We start from the raw sequence: 18,236 nt of genomic DNA on the forward strand, positions 1-18,236 counted from the left end.
TACTTCCGACCCGTCGGAGCAACTACGATATTATTAAGCTAAGTTAAATTAAGAGAGTCTTGTGTAGAATTTAAGATACTTTAATTGTTAATTTTTACATACGTAAGTTCAGTCTTTAGCAAACTGATTAACGTAAATAGTTTTAATTTTTTTTAAATTTTTTTTTACTCTATAATACTTCACTAATGCCTTTTGAATTTTCATGAATTTTGTCCGGCGATATTTTTATGTAGTGAATTTTTGATAACATTCAATTTTTTTAATAAATAATAATAATCTGTAAAGTAAGCAAGAATAATTTTTTGTAGTAATTTTTTTTAATTGACTTTTGATTTAACAAAGTTTATATTTTTTTTTTCCTTGTACGTAAATGTGATGTTCAGCGACGTATATAGAGTCTGAGCACAGAAGCTGTCACATCTAGTCATTTTTTATTTTATCTTTTGCATTCTACCCCTAAAGTCGTATTTGTTCTACACCCTTAATGATCGCATTGTTAATTTAAGTAAGAGCTACGTGACTTCCAGACGGCAAACTGGTTTCTTTTATATGTGTTTTCAAAAGTAGGACTTAGGTCAAGCTAGCCACAGTGCAGCACAAAAATCAGTCCTCTGAGCCAACGAGCCAAGACTGGGTCCTCTGGGTGGAAAATCCCATGACCACTGGAGTGAACCCTGGGTCAAATCCCAGCACTCTACTTTGGACGACCTGTCCAACCCTCCCTTACTGGCAGTGTGAAATCTATCAGCAGTCATGGAAGGTCGAACTGCTCAATTGTAATTCACCCCCTTTTTTAGACTTTTTTAATATATTTTTATTGCGATTTATATATATATTTAAATAATTTAAATTTGAGTGCGAAGAGTAGTTAATTTATTTTTTTTGCAGAAATCTTTTAAAAATAGATATTCAATTAATTATATTAAAAACATCAGAGTTGTTGAGGCTGAATTCCCTAAAAGCAAAATATACAAGGCAGTCATCACTCTATAAGATTAAATATTTAAAACGTACATTATATTTCTGACTCATTACATTAACTTTAATTAGAGGTATAATCAAAGCTATTATTAATTATATTCCTAAATTCATTCAAAGTATTTTTACCTTTTCAAATTTATTAATGTGGTTGATCGTTTTGGGTCTCGAACCCAGTCTAGCTTGGGGAGGAAAAAAAAACCTCGTAGGTCTCTCTGCTCCAGCCTGTTGGTCTGATCAACCATCAGTGCACGGACATACGGAGCCTACGTAGCTAAGATCCTTAGATTCCGGGACCGAGGTGTTGCTTCGCTTTTAGCAAGCATCAAGTCTTATCCATAGCCTGATTGAGCAGGGCTAAGTCCCAATGCCTTCGGCTTCTTGTGGAAAGATGTTTTGTACAGGGGTTTTAATTCCCATTCTAGTTTTAAGTTACAAGGAGTGTATAGTCTCCATTTTATACTGAGTGCAAGGACGCAGGTACCCATTTCGCCTCAGTGGCCTTATGGCCTCCCTCACAGTGCCCAACAGATGGAATCTACAACTTGTCCAATCATCGTGATCAACCACGTCTAAATTCACGTCATTAATTTAGTACCTACTAAAGTTTATAATATAAACAGTATTTCAAGTTCACAGAGCCATGTTTTAAATCATGATACCCTACGAGGTCCAAATACCTCTGAAGACTGACTTTAAAAGTGACAGTGCCACGCGCGCGCGATAAAAGTTAGTAGTAGGATACAGGCGAACTAGGTTACTCGCTTAACTAGAAGTGTTTTTTTTCTATGCTCCGCATTCAAGCGGGGAAGTATGTGCCGTTAATTAGTAATTTCGACACGATATATTTTAAATTTTTATTATGATTTTAATTTTTTTTTTGTGTGGAAATTTTATTTGCTCTACTATAGTGTGATTTTACTTTGTTAGTCTGGTGTACTCCTCTGAGTTAAACTTTGTCTCAGTGCTCTGAAGCCCCTTTCCCATCGGCGTATCGGATATTTTGCTGGCCTAATCCCTGACTGGCAGAGAGCTTACCATTTCCCCCGCCTTCAGTCATGCCTCAAGCCTGTAATATTATTTCTCTTCGTGACCCTAACTGCATAGACAAGCCTGTAGCTTGCAGGCGACCAGTTCTCAGAGACGAGCTGAGATTGGCCTTTTTCATCACGTATTAGTGTTAAGTTCGCTCCTCTGCAGCCACGACGGGACGTAGATTCCCAGCAGCGTTGCATTTTACCCTCACCCCCCCCCTTCTCAGTTCCAAGTAAGACCAATGACCGGTCGTAACCCCCTGGGCAACAGTGACCGTCCTCAAGGTCTCCTCACAAAAAACGAGTGCGCCAGAACTGATCGCAAGCGCTACCTAGCGACCAAGTCGCGAACTTCTCCACTAGCCTACCCTCTAGGGCGCCAGAGAGCAGCTCATGCTTTCCCTTGTGTTATATGGACGCCGTGGGCGAGTCGATTGTTTTCAACTCAGACCCCTCCGACAGAGTTCTCTACTGTCGCCCAGTGATGCCAACTTCAAAACTCCTGCCAGAGTATTTTTTCCGCCCGCATTCGGGCAAGTTCGGAATCTTTCGGCGGCCCAGACCCCCCTCCACCTGTAAGAGCCGGCGCCCACTTTTAATTACGAGACGCGGTTTGCCGCGACACAGATCAGCGCGCGTTACGTTTGCAGACAGATCTCCGGCGAGCTCAGAAGACTCTGGAAGACTTCATCCGACCGCTAGCGACTATGTAATCGTCCTAAATAAGGGATGCTATCCCTCAACTAAATTCAAGTAGATTAGTCTGTCTGCATAGTGTTAGTAATTTTTTTGTTTTGAAATTTTCCCTTTTAATTTTTTTAACTATGAGGAAATCATCCGCGCCCAGCCGCGCAAATCGCGAGCTACGGACCATGGCTGACTCCGCGATGGCAGCTTGAAGGCAACTCCCCTGTTTTGGTGAGTGATAATTCGCGACCTCCCCTACCTCCCCTTAGATTTTTCCGGGCATTTCTTGCCCCATGTACTGTCTGTATTCAAGTCCTAATCAGTCTTGATTTGGCTTGTTACAGTCAGGGGTTCCACCTCCCAGCGATGCACATATTCAGCTAGATTCGAGATCCAGCAACTACTGGTGGACGAATTGTCCATCAGTATGTTTTTCGGCAGTCCGAGATCCACCCATTAGAAGAAGCAGCTTCCTTCCATTCTACAGTTCGGCATTTTTAACTCCACACCTGGAAGACTCGGGTGATATGGTTTCTATTTCTATCCCCCCCCCCCTTTTTAAAGACAAACCAGCGATAAGTGACTATCCACTTAATCCACTGATATGGTAAACTAATCAGCGACAAATTTAATGTAGTAGAACATTGCAAGTTGTAATAATGTATCAATACAATGTACTTTGTTTTAAATAATCGCGGGCCAGCCCCTTTTCGTTTTTCTTTTGTTTTTTTTTTAAATCTTAGAAACTTGTTAAAACCTTTTGTATGTAAAGTAATGGAAACAAGATAATTCATCAGGGCAAATAAAACAGGGAAACTATAGATCAAGATAATCGTGTAGTTATTATTTATTGGTTTTAACGATCCACCAACTTCCTCCTTGCTTGTTACAGGAAGTTCCTAAATTTTGTTTGTTCCCCACCTCGTGCCGCCTCTGGTAAATCAATTTATTTAACTTATTTTTTTTATCCAGCAAGTTTCCAAGGCTCTTTTTAATTAATTCAAAATAATTCAATTTTGAGGCACGAGGGGTGTTACATTTGTGATATGAGCCTTAATGCCTGCACATAATAAATTAAAAAAATTGTATGCGTGGAGTGCACGTGTGATGGATGTGACACTTCTTGCTTATAAGGTACAAGTATAGGTAGGGATAAGTTATTTGTATTTTTTTATTGAACAAGAGTTAAAATTAGAAAATATTAAGGATGCGGGTCTGATCTCAAATTAAAAAAAAAAAAGCCTTTTTCTGCCATTTAACGAGAAGGACGTAAATGAGCACTACCATTCAAAATCAGTAGGATGCGATCACCAATTTACGATAGGATATAATGCCTTCAATAGTATATGACTCTAACATTTATTAACTCCAACAGTCTTTCACTCCAACAGTCTTTCGCTCCGAAATTCTATGGCTTCAAAGGTATTTGGCTCGAAAACATCTGAGGCCTAGCTGCTATTTGGCTACTAGACTAGGACGCTTCGTAGCTACGAGACTACAGGACCACAAGACTACAAGGCTTCAACTGGCTACGAGGGTACAAATCTACAAGGCTACATGGCTCTTATCTGTCTTTGGCTTCATTCAGCGGCGAGAATTAATTATCTCATGCAAAAGAACATGTTACAAGTAGTCCCGATTCTTGCCAACAGATGTCGTCAGGTGTTGTGTTGAGGTAAAAATTATTCATTTCGTTTATGTGGAATGCGGAATGCTCACTAACGATCGCAAGAGAAGGAAGGCTCCGCTATACACCAAGGTGAAGGAAGTTCGACCTTCATGATAGTTCTTCTCAGCTGTCTCAAAGCATATTATTTGACTGAGTAAAGAATGTGTTGTTTTTTTTTAAATTCCATCGGATAAAATTTTTTTAGTGGTTATTTTGTAGCAGAAATTCAAAATTTAAATGTAACTTAAAATAAAATTACGTAACACATTACGTAAAAAAAAATTTCGTGCAGAGATAGATTCCTCAGGAATAACCAGAAGTTCTTACAGAATATCTGCAGAAGTCTCGACAGCAATAATAATTATAACACGAAGAATTTCATCAAAATATTGACAGGAATAATTAGGAGCACACGGAGAAAACTAATGCACGTTTTCCTCAATATCAGAAAAATAAGAAAAAAAATCCAAAGAAATAAAATAAAAATATAACGATAACAATAAAAAATAAAAAATACAAAATGTTGAATAACAGAATACAAAAAACGCTTCTGCCAGCTTGTGAGCCTCTCTTATTTGTTGAGCAAGGATAGAGTTCTAGTGCAAGCTAGAATTTTATCACAATAACATTTTTAAATTAATAAATAAAAAGTTGAAAAGTTTTTTAATTCATAATTAAAGGGCTGTAAGGATATCGCAGTTTGTTTATTCCTACTGTAAATGCCTATGATTACCAAGATTTATTTTTAAATTGTAAATGCTGTGCAATTTTTTTTTTACATTTAATAGCAGTTAAAAAATTTTCACCCCAAAATTATTAAACATTTCAAAGGATTTTCATATGTTATTTACTTCGTCATCACGAGTTCATAAGAGCGAGAGGACGAAGGTACGAAACACTGCTACCGCATCGACGTACTTTGCAACTCTGGGCTAAGAACAATACTGTATAAATAAATGCCACACGTGCAGTGGATCAATTCGAATTTCTTGGTAGTTTTTTTATGAAGTGGGAACCCCTGCATATTCATGAGCAGGGACTGTAAAAACTCGCGGTTTCAATGACTACTAGGATAGACTCCACGATTCTCTATGTACTCGGGCAACTATCACCTGGTCATCGGCTACCGACTCGGGACACCTGTTTACTGCGATTCTTATGATTCGATACTTTTTTTTGTTGAGTGTTTGCCATTGGCTCAGAGTCCTTCAGGAAAATTGCGGTCCAATCACGCAATGACGCAGCATTAAGCTAAACGAGTTTGGATTCCAGCCTGTCTCGTAAGGAATCCGCGAATTTTTCCGGCCTCTACTCATGAGTCCTAGACGCATAAGGAGACGGTGATCGAGTACAGGAAGAAGACAGAAGTTTGAGAGCCTCGTGGTGACGCCAAGCGCGTGTGCTGACTCGCTGAGGCCTCGACCCCGCCTCGCAGTGGCGACACACTTCCGAGGACGCAGTTGTGTCGACGCAGTGTCGGGAGATGGACGGCTTCAAGAGAGCCACGGCGCCGATCGGCAATCTGTCGCGAATGCTTCAGGACCATAACCACGACGCAACCAAAAAGGAACAGGTTTAAATTTTTGACGTGAGAACGTCTAATAAATCGATGAACGCCCGAAAAAGTGTCCCGTAACGCACGTTGTCCCGTTACGCCTTGTCCCGTTACGCTCATTGTACGCTTGCGCCGCATCTATCTCTCTTCCACTCGATTGGAACAACCATCGATTTTCACTTTTTCGAGGCACATTAAACTTGGAAAACTCCCATTCGTTTCCTACTTTTCCTATCGTCGTCCTATCCTTAACAGAATAACACAGATTGGAAGCAGTTGAATACCAAACATGTATAAATGTTATAGTTGAAATAATCTGTTCGTTAAAGTAATAAACATATTTGAATTAATGAGTGCAAATAAAAGTAAATTTATCAATTAAATTGCAGATATAATTTCACTCCTTTTTTGTACCCATACAAACTAGTGATATTCAATAAAAAATGATTCAATTTTATTCATAAAAGTATGCAATAGTTTCATCAATCTTTTGTTATGACGTTGTCACTTTAAACTATCGTCCATAAACCGACTTTACAGACAACCAATTTTTTACTACAAATCCTCCCACGAATCTGCTTAACAAAATTAAAAATATTTTATGATAAAAAAAATTAATTCCTCAGTTTGAGAAGCCATTGCAGTTTCAAGTCTTAGCCTTATAAAGCTTTATAATGTGCGCTTCTCTTAATGTTGGGTCCCTTCCAATTTCTCGCAAAAAAAAATCTGGTAACTGAACGCAAAAAACGCTAAAGCATAAAATGTCACAGACAAAATTGTGTGGCTTTAATGGCACCATGCTTAGATCTGTGGTGAAAAATAAGATACATCACCTTGTCATCTCTAAACATATGTATCATGGGCAATTCTTCCTTGAGTAAATTTTATGAATTATTATTTTTTGGTTTATTTTAAATTACCATATGTCTTGTGCTTTTCCTTTTTAAAAGGCTGGAAATGTTGCCCTGGCATTATGCAGTGTTAAGAGATGTCTTTTTTAAATAGAGAGAAAGAGAGTGTAACCCATGACAAACACGAGTTACTTGCTGTAACTACTTTTTAAAATTATATAAGAATTTTTAAAATTTAAAAGATATTTAGTTAAGATTTTAAAGATAATTTATTATCTTGTTATTTAATTTAAGTTTAGTTTAAAAGTAATTACTAATTAAGTATTGTTAAGAGTAACTTATTATCATTAGTTTTAAATTCTTATAATAATATTTTTTAGTGTCGAGCTTGTCAGGAAAAGTAAGTCAAACAAATTATTAAGGTGTTTAAATATATATATTTTTAAAGATTATTTTTAAGAATTATTATTTTTAATATTGCTTTTAATTCTTTTGCACGATGATTTAATACAGTATATAATTTTTACGTGAGTTGTTAAAAAGAAATGAAATAGTGATGTTTAAAAAAAATACGTTAGCGGGTGCATGGTTTGTGAGGTAAACGGTGAGATGGAAGGAGGGAGAAGGGGAGTGGTGAATGACGTATGAAAGGAGGGGAGAGAGTTGGCCGGCAGTTGGACGGCCAAGACTGACCGCGAGCTATTGGCTCGGCATAAGAACTGTATGTTTCGTATGGAACACTGGAGTGGTGCATAATGTAGAAAGGACTTTTACAACGAAGACACTGGGGCGTCGTCTCGCAACAAGAAGCTACGCCCATGTACGTCATGGCACGCCATTCGGACGGCCCGCATACGCTACAAGTTTCACTCAGTAATACAATATACTGAGTGGTTTCGCCAAAGGGCTGGAGGTTTGCCACATTTCATACGAAAATCATCGTTACAAGTAAGTCTAGAACTTACTTACTGGACGAAGCTAAGAATCTGTGTTGGCCCAATTCAACTTTCCTGCGTCACCGAGTCAACTATTTTTTAGAAACATTGGCCTTGAAAACATGTTTTTACGTGACTCAGATTTCAAACTTTACCTAATACAGAAACCGTTATTCACGTGGTTCTAAAAATGAAAATCCTCTCAAACGAGTCTCACGAACTGAGTTTTGACAGGTTTATGAAATGGTTAAGAAAAGACCCGGGTATGTTATATTGCAAAGTTTATTTAGTGTTTGTTATTTGGCTGGTAAAAAACGATGTTTTTGAGATTAATATTGATGTACTAGCGGACCCAACAGACGTTGTTTTGTTCAAACGTTTAAAATTTGAAAATTTACAGGAAATTTCCCTGAATATAATCGCAGCACCATCTGCCGGGTCGAACTGAAATAAAAATAAAACATTTTTGAATATTCGATAACGCGACCACAGCGCTTCCGACCGGATCCTATGTAAAACATCGAACGTTCAAAAACAACATTAATTAAATTAATTAATTAATTACAAATATTATTTATCGGATTGAATTGTGAATCCAAACAATTTTTAAATCCACCTGAACACACAATTTAAAGTGGACCCGACAGACGGTGTCCTGTTCAAACGTTGTAAATCCAAAAATCATAATTTAAAAAAAAACTATAAATTAAAAAATACAAAACTTCAATTTTAAATATACTTTAAACTATAATTACTATAAGTAATTTAAATTATATAAATGTTATAATTTATTTTACAAACTTATATTTTTATTTTCAAAGAGACATTTATACGTCATAAGTTGCATAGAATAAAATGAGAACTAAAAATTTAAAATTGTAGGTTAAGTTGATTGTTATTGAATGCACGTCTATACACAATTAAAAGTAATGAAAAATCGTGTTAAATACTCACTTTGATACTGCACCTTACATATTTTGCACAATGTATATTTTTTATTACATTTTAATATGTAGAATAAAATGAGAACTGACAATTTAAATTTGGAGGTTAAGTTGATTGGTATTGAATTCAAGTGCATGTTAAATACTCACTTCAATACTGCACCTCACAAATTTGCACCTATATTTTTAATTACACTTTAAAATGTTATTTCAATAAATAATAATATAATAATCTCAATAACCAATTCTATTTTAATTTTAATGTAATAACATTAATTCATAAAATCCATCCAAAGATTAACAACAACACATAAATAAATACACAACACACACATATATATACTGTAAACCTAAACCATTCAAAGATCAACAACAATTTATAAATAAAAAATTAATTAAATAAACATTTTCCAGTGGACCAAATTGTGAATCTAAACCATCCTCGAATCCCCGTGAGTTCACACAAAAAATTTCATCAAAATCGGTCCAGCCGTCTAGGAGGAGTTCAGTGACATACACACGCACACAAGAAATACTATATATTATTGATGTATTTAAGTGTTTAAAATTAGGGCATATGCATTTATAAAGAGGAGAAATATGATTATTAATTTTTATTATGGTTAAATACTAGTAACTGCGAAAATGTTTTGCCATGCTTAAGACTTAAATTTGTGACATTTTTATGAAAATATTGAGTAACATAACATTAATTAATAGTTAATTTATAAAATTATTTCAAACTCATATTCTGCCGTTTCATTCTCTGCTAAAATTTGTTTTGGGAACTCCCATGTGTGTCAAGATCAACGAAGTAATTTAAAAAAAAATTTCAATTTGTGTGTTTTATCCCCTGCACTGCTTCTAGCCAGTCGTTTACATTGTGGCCAAGCCCCAGAGTGTCAGGTTAGGCTACAAGAGAGAGATTCTAATACGAAAATAGGCAGAGTTTAATTGATAGAAAATTTAAGAATTCTTGAAGGTAGATGAGAGTAGTTTTTTCTTCTTTTTTTTTTTTTTTTCCAAATTTGTCTAAATAGTAATTTTTGTCTTAATTTTACAGTCAACTGAGAAAAGTTTTGTCACGAAGAAAAACTTATGTTATTAGGGGTGTTGCAAGAAGATGGGTTGGATTTAAAAGTAGATGGGTTGGATGTTTTGAAATCTCAAAAGGATCGTGGTCCTACTTTTTTTCAAAAAATTTATAAATAGTAATTTACATTAAACTTTATTTTTTGTCACTTGGGCCGCATATCATTCAGAAATACCACAATTTACTTTTCAAATGGAAAATTAAGAGAGGATGGTTTTAGAGAAATGTCACGCAGCCACCCTAGTGTGCGCAGGCGGGTCCCTACCCCCGCTACCCCCCTGTGCCTACGGCATTGTATGTTTAAACCTGAGCCGCACGCCGCCACGCGGAGCCCGCTCAAGGCTGCTCCAGCGATCACCGCCCGCACCAACGGCCCCGGAGTGGGGATAGCGCGACGCGACACCCCCAAGAAACTACTGCGCTTGTGCAAGTGTACAAGAGCGCGAAAGTGCGAGTGCACTAATGCGCAAGCGGGCATGTGCCAAGAAGGCAAATATGTGATTGTGCAACATGTGCTACAATGCGCATGCTCTGTAAGTCATAATAATAATTGTTCCCTTTGCTGGTTAAGTAAAGTCTTAGAAGGCGTTCTGGTTAGAAAACCATTTAAATTAAGTAAATTTCGTCAGACGCAAGCTTGAGCATTGCACAAACAAATTAACTATACCTCTCCTTAGGGAAAGAAAAACATTTGGATCCAAAAGTATGAAATATATAACCACTCAAGATTTTCGGGCTACTTAAATGTGGCTTTATTGTTAAAAATTATTGTTTTTTGTTATTTTCTTATTGTATCCTAGTAGCCTTTTTTTTATCACAGAGTTAGTATACCGTAGAATATTATATATTTTTTTTTAGTTTGACTTAGAAAAATCTATTCAACCAGTAATTACAATGAAGCTTCCTGGCCAGGGTAGAATTAAGATAAGATTATGCCAACTTAAAAAAAAATATTATGCAACAGTAAAGACAAAGAATTACCATACACCTTAAAGAAAAGTTGAATTAGCTGTGCTGACAGATTCTTCATTTTCTAAAATGACAAGTTAAAGTCCAAAAGCAAAAGATAATTAAAGTGTATTATAAAGTATATAAAGTACATTTTCCCTTATTTTATTGGTCGCCAGCTGGTGGCAGAATAAACGGACGTAACTAGTCCACCACCGCGAGGACGGTACTTCCGGGAGTGGACCGAAGGTTTCAGTAGTACCTAGCTAGTAATCTCATTGAGAAGAATTTCGAAAGAGGAACACAAATATAAACTTGGAGAGGTGATTTCAAGAACCCCACAGTAAAACAAATGGTTGACAGTAGTTAGAAAAGAAAAGTAAAAAAAAAAAAACTGACTGTAACAAGTGTCGCAAAGGGGAAGGAAAGAATAAAGATATAGTCTCTCTCACCCTTTTGGTGGGGGTTACTCCAGAGGTCACAACATCACGAGTAGCGGGAAAACTCGCGAGCAGCGCGGCACAAGCACGTCCGGCCGGAAATAGACTTTAGCACTTAGAGGAATAGTGTTTCTCTTAGGGAAAGCTTCCCTCAATCGCCGAGACTACATTTCCGATATAAGTCATCAGAACTTATGTCAAAATCGAGCTGGGAGCACACGCGGGAGCTTCGCGAGCCGAAGACAACCTGGCAAATGGCACAAATGCGACTCTCTCGAAAGACAGTCAGTCGCTCGTGTAATAAAACAGCCCGCAGGGCACAGAAAGGCGGGTGGGGCAGGACGGTGCCTCCTGATTGGCCGGGCGAAGCGGGCGGGAAGCCGCTATAAAAAAAGTTTAAAGACTCATTTTGCCTCAGAGTCAGCCTAACTTCAGGGACAACTGGCGTTACCCAATGGCATGCTCTGTCGTGAGGCAGAGCTGTGGTCGCGGAACCACCACCAGAGTGTGCGCAGAGCGCCTCTGCTAAGCCTGGAGCATATGGACGAGTGCATCGACAGGTGTCACCCTCTGGCGATCAGGATGAGTTTTGCTAGTAGAATTCTCAGATAGATGGCGTTTGCAGTAGCTTATGGCCGGTCAGTGCTCATGGTCGAGTTCAGGGGAAAGAGGATGGTAAGTGGGATCGGTGGAATCTGCAGTCAAAGTGGGAATTGGGCTCAGCTGGGTCTGCAGAATTGGGCTCAGATGGGTCTGCAGAATTGGGCTCCGATGGGTCTGCAGAATTGGGCTCCGATGGGTCTGCAGAATTGGGCTCCGCTGGGTCTGCAGAATTGGGCTCAGATGGGTCTGCAGAATTGGGCTCCGATGGGTCTGCAGAATTGGGCTCAGCTAGGTCTGCAGAATTGGGCTCAGCTGGGTCTGCAGAATTGGGCTCCGATGGGTCTGCAGAATTGGGCTCAGAAGGGTCTGCAGAATTGGGCTCAGAAGGGTCTGCAGAATTAGGCTCGGCTGGGTCTGCTGAATTGGGCTCAGCTGGGTCTGCAGAATTGGGCTCCGATGGGTCTGCAGAATTGGGCTCAGCTGGGTCTGCAGAATTGGGCTCAGCTGGGTCTGCATAATTGGACTCAGCTGGGTCTGCAGAATTGGGCTCAGCTGGGTCTGCAGAATTGGGCTCAGAAGGGTCTGCAGAATTGGGCTCAGAAGGGTCTGCAGACTTGGGCTCGGCTGGGTCTGCAGAATTGGGCTCAGAAGGGTCTGCAGAATTGGGCTCGGCTGGGTCTGCAGAATTGGGCTCAGTTGGGTCTGCAGAATGGGGCTGAGCTGGGTCTGCAGAATTGGGCTCAGAAGGGTCTGCAGAATTGGGCTCGGCTGGGTCTGCAGAATTGGGCTCAGATGGGTCTGCAGAATTGGGCTCGGCTGGGTCTGCAGAATTGGGCTCAGTTGGGTCTGCAGAATTGGGCTCAGATGGGTCTGCAGAATTGGGCTCGGCTGGGTCTGCAGAATTGGGCTCAGTTGGGTCTGCAGAATTGGGCTCAGATGGGTCTGCGGAATTGGGCTCAGCTTGTTCTGGAGGGAGGACGGGGTGTCTTCACAGGAGTAGGTGGGGCGAACAACGGCGCGGAAGTTTCCCTCCCACTCCTCTCCGGAGAAAAGCGCGCAACCGTAAACAACTTACCCCCTTTCCCGGCGGTGAATTTACACACGGGGATTTTCTTTTGAAATACCAGACAAGCAAGAAGGAGTTATTAAAATATTGAGAGACTCGTGCATATTGACCTACCTGCCGTTAACCGGGATCATGCCCTAACGGGATTATCTGCCTGGGGGAGTTATGATGAATTTTGAGATGTGAATCTTTGAATCTGACCTACCTGCCGCATGTCCCCATAAAAACGGCCCACCGAATCGCTGAATGAGGTGACTTACCGACACGAATAAATTTTCACGTCAAGTCACGTTGGTCAATAACCACAACCTGAATCTGTTTTCTTTATGGCAGTTATGAATTTTAACTTGAAACTGTTTTTTGCTTATGTATTTTTAACTCTATGCCGAACTGCCCTACTCTTTTGATGTGACCGTCTGTCAGAGGCTGTAGGATTAGTTATGAGGCGCGGAAGTGCTAAAATTGCATTTTCCACTTATTAAAAATAGTTCAAACGTAAATAAAACTATCGTTTAACATGTTATTAAAATTTATTGAGATGTTTTATTATTATTAAATTAAAATATCCAATTTTTTTTGTACCCAAGAATGTGCTGTACAAACATTTCATTCTTATTATCATAAATAAAGCTAAAATGTTAATTTAAGAAAAATTATAACCACAATATATTTATGCTACTAGATTTATTCACTGTTTTAACAAATTTGACGTAAATATTTAAGTATTCAAGAAAACAATTGAATACATACTTCAGACATGTTTTATGCAATTGAAGTATTTTTTCACGTTTAGATAAATCTATTTTTTTACCTATATATATTTTACAAACATATGATGCAAAATGTATCATTAATACATCCTCTATATCTGCTCACTGAATATACTTTGACACTAATGGCGATCTTAACATTGTTCCATTGGCATATTACGTACGTTTATTTTGAAAATATTTCTTCATTCTACAACGTTCCACTAAAAAAAATACTTACAAGTGATATATAACCTACAGTACAATGCTGTAAACAAAAACCTATGTCTTATTTTGTGTTCAATATTAGTTTTGTCTAACAGTAATTAAAAATAATATTATTTTAAAATGTATATATACTTTCAAACATAACTAATCAGGTATTTAGTAGGCAACGATGAATTATGTTTTAATTACTTTGTAAAACATATGAGCAAAATGATTTTAATGAATGAGAAACACTTAAAATCTATTTCATGGTCCTTTTTTTAGTAGTATAAAGGTTTGCAGTAAAATGATTTCTGCATAAAAATTTGTAAAAACTTTTTAAAAATAATTATAAAATAAATATTTGTTTCAAAAATATGCAATGCAAAACGTAATAAATCTCTCCCGAATGTACTTTTTGCAAATTGGGTTGCACTTCCTCAGGAAGGTTTTTACAGAAATATGCTGTTTCAACCATTTGACACTACTATGTTGAATGCAAAAATTGTTACCAATGAAAAAATAACCAATAAACTGGTATTTATAAATATACTACATTATTTTATTTTTTTTTATGTATGAGTGACATATTAAAGTTTAATTATCAGCTTTAATAAGTTAAAAGATATATGTTTTAAAGCCAGTTAATTTCTGTTGCTTGGTTTTAATATGCATACCCTTTTTGTATCAAAGTTTACAAAAAAAACTTTTATTTATTTGTACACTCTTCTTTTTTGTTTTCCAAATAATTAATGTCTTTTAAAGCGTTTGTTGAATAGTATAACAAATACATTGTAGAAAGCTCAAAACAACATAAACAATAAAATTATGCGTTTTATCAAATGTAATTGTAAGATTGTTGAAAAGAAAAAAAGCAAATTTTACCTACTACGGATATTCTTATGCCACTTCAGTAAATGTTTATATATATATATATATATATATATATATATATATGAAATCCATATATTAGCTCCGGTCATTGACGCAGAGACAGTAAAGCGTATCCGGGGCGTGTGAGGCCAAGGGGCTCGGCTCGCAGACGGAAGAGCGGGCTAAGAGCCGGGCATTCAGCTCGGTTCGGTCCACTGACCGGCCCGCCCGTGCAAACGATGTTAATCGCAGCGGCCGAAGAACCCTGGAGTCTGCGCCCGCTCGGCCTTAAAGGACCTAACGAGACGCCGAGAGGACTCCTAACCTCTCCTAGTTGGCGAAGTCCCCCTCGCTCCCGGACAACTCCTCCTCAAGCGTCGTTCTTAAAACTCAGTTCGGGACTTCTGGAGGGCTCTCGGCACCCCGTGCGCCTGTAGGTCCCCCCCCCCCCCCCCATCGGCCGCCTGAACAACCTGGAGGGACGCAGCCCCTCGCTGGATGGCACGAACTTACATCGACCTTCGCCGACGTAACATCTGAACCCGAACTTTCAGGTGATTCGTCGACTGAACCCTAAACTTTTGACGTGACGTCTAATAAATCGATGAACGCCGGCTGCACGCACGAAAAAAGTGTCCCGTTACGCACATTGTCTCGTTACGCTGTGTCCCGTTACGTTCACTGGAAGCTTGCGCCGCATCTATCTCTCTTCCTCTCAATTGGAACAACCATCGATTTGACTTTTTCGAGGCACATTAAACTTGAAACACTCCCATTCGTTTCCTACTTTTCCTATCATCGTCCTATCCTTAACAGAATAACACAGATTGGAAGATGTTAAATATCAAACATGTATAAAAGTTATAGTTAAAATAATCTTTTCGTTAAAGTAATAAACATATTTGAATTAATGCGTGCAAATAAAAGTAAATTTATCAATTAAATTGTAGATTTCATTTCACTCCTTCTTTGTATCCATACAAAATAGTGATAATTCAATAAAAATGATGAAATTTTATTCATAAAAGTATGCAATCATTTCATCAATGTTTTGTTATGGCGTTGTCATGTTAAACTATCGTCCGTAAACTGACTTTACAGACAAGCATTTTTTTTACCGCGCAGATTTCCAGTGACGCGCGTGCAGTGTTCCTGCATGTTCGGCCTGCAACTAATTATTGAGAAAACCTTCGCTCGAAATCACTACGCCACCTCCAAAGACGCCAGAACCACAAGTATAAGAATTGCAGAAAATCATGACAATTTATTGTTTCTAAAGTTATTTAGTAAGCGGCAGATCACACTAACATCCTTTCATTTAATGAGGTAGACATATAACACATTTTTTGAACACCCGCCTTCTACTATTTTTTTTAGTTTATGCCTTAGTTTATACTAGCAGTTTTATTTAAAATGTTTAAAGATGTGTTTAGAATTTGAAATAAATAGTTTCACCTTTTTACAAATAACTCCATTATTTTAAGTTATCTGATGCAATCGCATATTTCTTTAAAATGTTGATTAATCATATAAAATTTATTATCCAACATATTAGTTGATTCTAAGTTGTGCTTAGTATTACTTAAAAAAATTCCCAAAATTGTTACCCCTTTCCTTTTTTTTCCCCCGTTGATGACTATGAAAAAAATTCTGAACTAAGTAAATATGGCAATTTCCTTTAACCAAATGAAACCAAACTCTTTCAGTTATTATTACCGCAGATTTTCAAACCAAAGTAGTTATAATACACTTACATTTATATTGAGTTTAAAATTATCTTACAAACACAGATTTAGTGGATACTATATATTTTTTTAACACAATAATATTAAATCCTGTTACAATTTAAGAAGTAATATCGGAGAACGTTGAATACGAGAAGTTTGGTTATGTTTATTAATTATTGCAATATGTTAAATTAAGCATGATTTGAAAAAAAATACATTATATTTTAATGTTAAAACCACTTTTACAACATTTTAAACCTAAAGAACGAGAACATAACCAAATAGTAAAATTTTATAGATTTTGTATGTTTAAAAACCATACCCCTTAACTAACATCATTAGCTTCATACGAATTTTACAGTAATTTTTTTTTATCTCCTTTCTGTTTTAATACAGATAAATGGTAAAATTAAAATACATGCTCTTAAATCATATAATATTACTTTATTCTTTCTGAGCTTCTTACCTCCATTTTAATTTTCTTTGTTTCAATGCATTTGGAATCGAATAACGAAAAATGGAAAAAGTACGTACCCTACATTATAATATATATATACTAGCTGACCCGGCAAACGTTGTTTTGCCATATTAATTATTTCTAGGGAATTTCTAGTGTAGAAAAAAATAACTAATTTATTGTAGCTAAGTGTGTAAGGATGCGGTATATGAGGATGTGGTGAAAGAGGCATGGAGCGCTGTAAACGATGAGGGAATATATAAATAACAAAACACCAAAAATTAATTTTTAAAATTAATTTTAATTTATTATTTAAAATTATATATAATTAATTAATTACTATAGTAACAGTTACAATCAATATCAATCTCTTAATGCTATAGCGTGAACAATATTTTTTGTTAGCCCATATTTAGCTAACACAAACAAACGGGATGGTTTACCCCAGTGGCGTAGTCAGTATTTGTGTATGGGGGGGGGGGGGTTAAGAAGCATGGTTCCCACCCCTCCCTAATAAAGCGGTGGGTCCGGGGGTCCACCCCCCGAAAAAATTTGGATTTTAAGGTGTAAAATAGTGCTATTTTAGCAGTTTTCGGTACTTAACTTTAAATATTGTAATGGTAAAAATAATATTAATTTTTTAATACAAAAATTGTTTGAGTGATGAAGTAAGAAATTAATTAAAGATATTTTTATCAATCCAAGTGTCTTGTTTACGTCCACTCAAAATCATAAATCATGCTCGAAACTCGACAGTACAAAAAAAAAAGGAATAAAAAGGGTAGGGTTTTCGGCAGAACTGATCTATTCCTGGAAACAATTAGCTTTAGCTTGTAGAGTTACATGACACCATGTCATTATCTCAATTGTATACACACACAGCGATCCTTACACTTTTGGAAGCCCAGTCACCACCTGCTTATAATTACCGGGCTGGCTAAATACAGTAGGTGTAAGATATTTGAAAGCTTGAGACCCGTCACGGCGTCACAACCTTGTAGCTTCTGCTCGCGACAGGGGTAGGGGAAGGGAAGGAGAATCGGTAGGGCTCGCTTACTCTTCCCCTCCAGTGCAGTGGCCGGTGATGGCAGTAAGACACCCAGGCTTTTAGCTAACCTGCTTTCAGATAAGAAAAAATAATTGGCGCTAAAAGGGGGGGGGGGGGGGCTAGAACCCCTAACCCCCCCCCCCCTGGCTTCACCCCTTTTCCGACTCGAGATAATTTATTTTTGACCATTTCCAACAACATTTTCGATATAAATATTTAATTTTTGATTGTACACACATTCATATACATATACATGTAAATATTAGACTATTTTACGAAAGGGAAAAATTTTATTTTTCTTAATTATATCGAAAATATATTGTTAGAAATGGTGCAAAAAAAATATGTGGAAGTAACAGCTTTTATAAAAGA

At 37.3% G+C, this 18,236-nt stretch overlaps 1 protein-coding gene across 1 annotated transcript; it reads right to left on the reverse strand.

Annotated features, from left to right (window-relative positions):
* Positions 1-11,773: 11,773 nt before the first annotated feature.
* Positions 11,774-13,017, reverse strand: LOC134542697 (probable antibacterial peptide polyprotein). The gene is given in 2 exon segments (XM_063387163.1): positions 11,774-12,772; positions 13,009-13,017. Coding segments are annotated over 2 exon segments (1,008 nt in total).
* Positions 13,018-18,236: the final 5,219 nt, after the last annotated feature.

This window comes from Bacillus rossius (genome assembly GCF_032445375.1).
Source record: "Bacillus rossius redtenbacheri isolate Brsri chromosome 9 unlocalized genomic scaffold, Brsri_v3 Brsri_v3_scf9_1, whole genome shotgun sequence".
In the NCBI taxonomy this organism is placed as follows: domain Eukaryota; kingdom Metazoa; phylum Arthropoda; class Insecta; order Phasmatodea; family Bacillidae; genus Bacillus; species Bacillus rossius.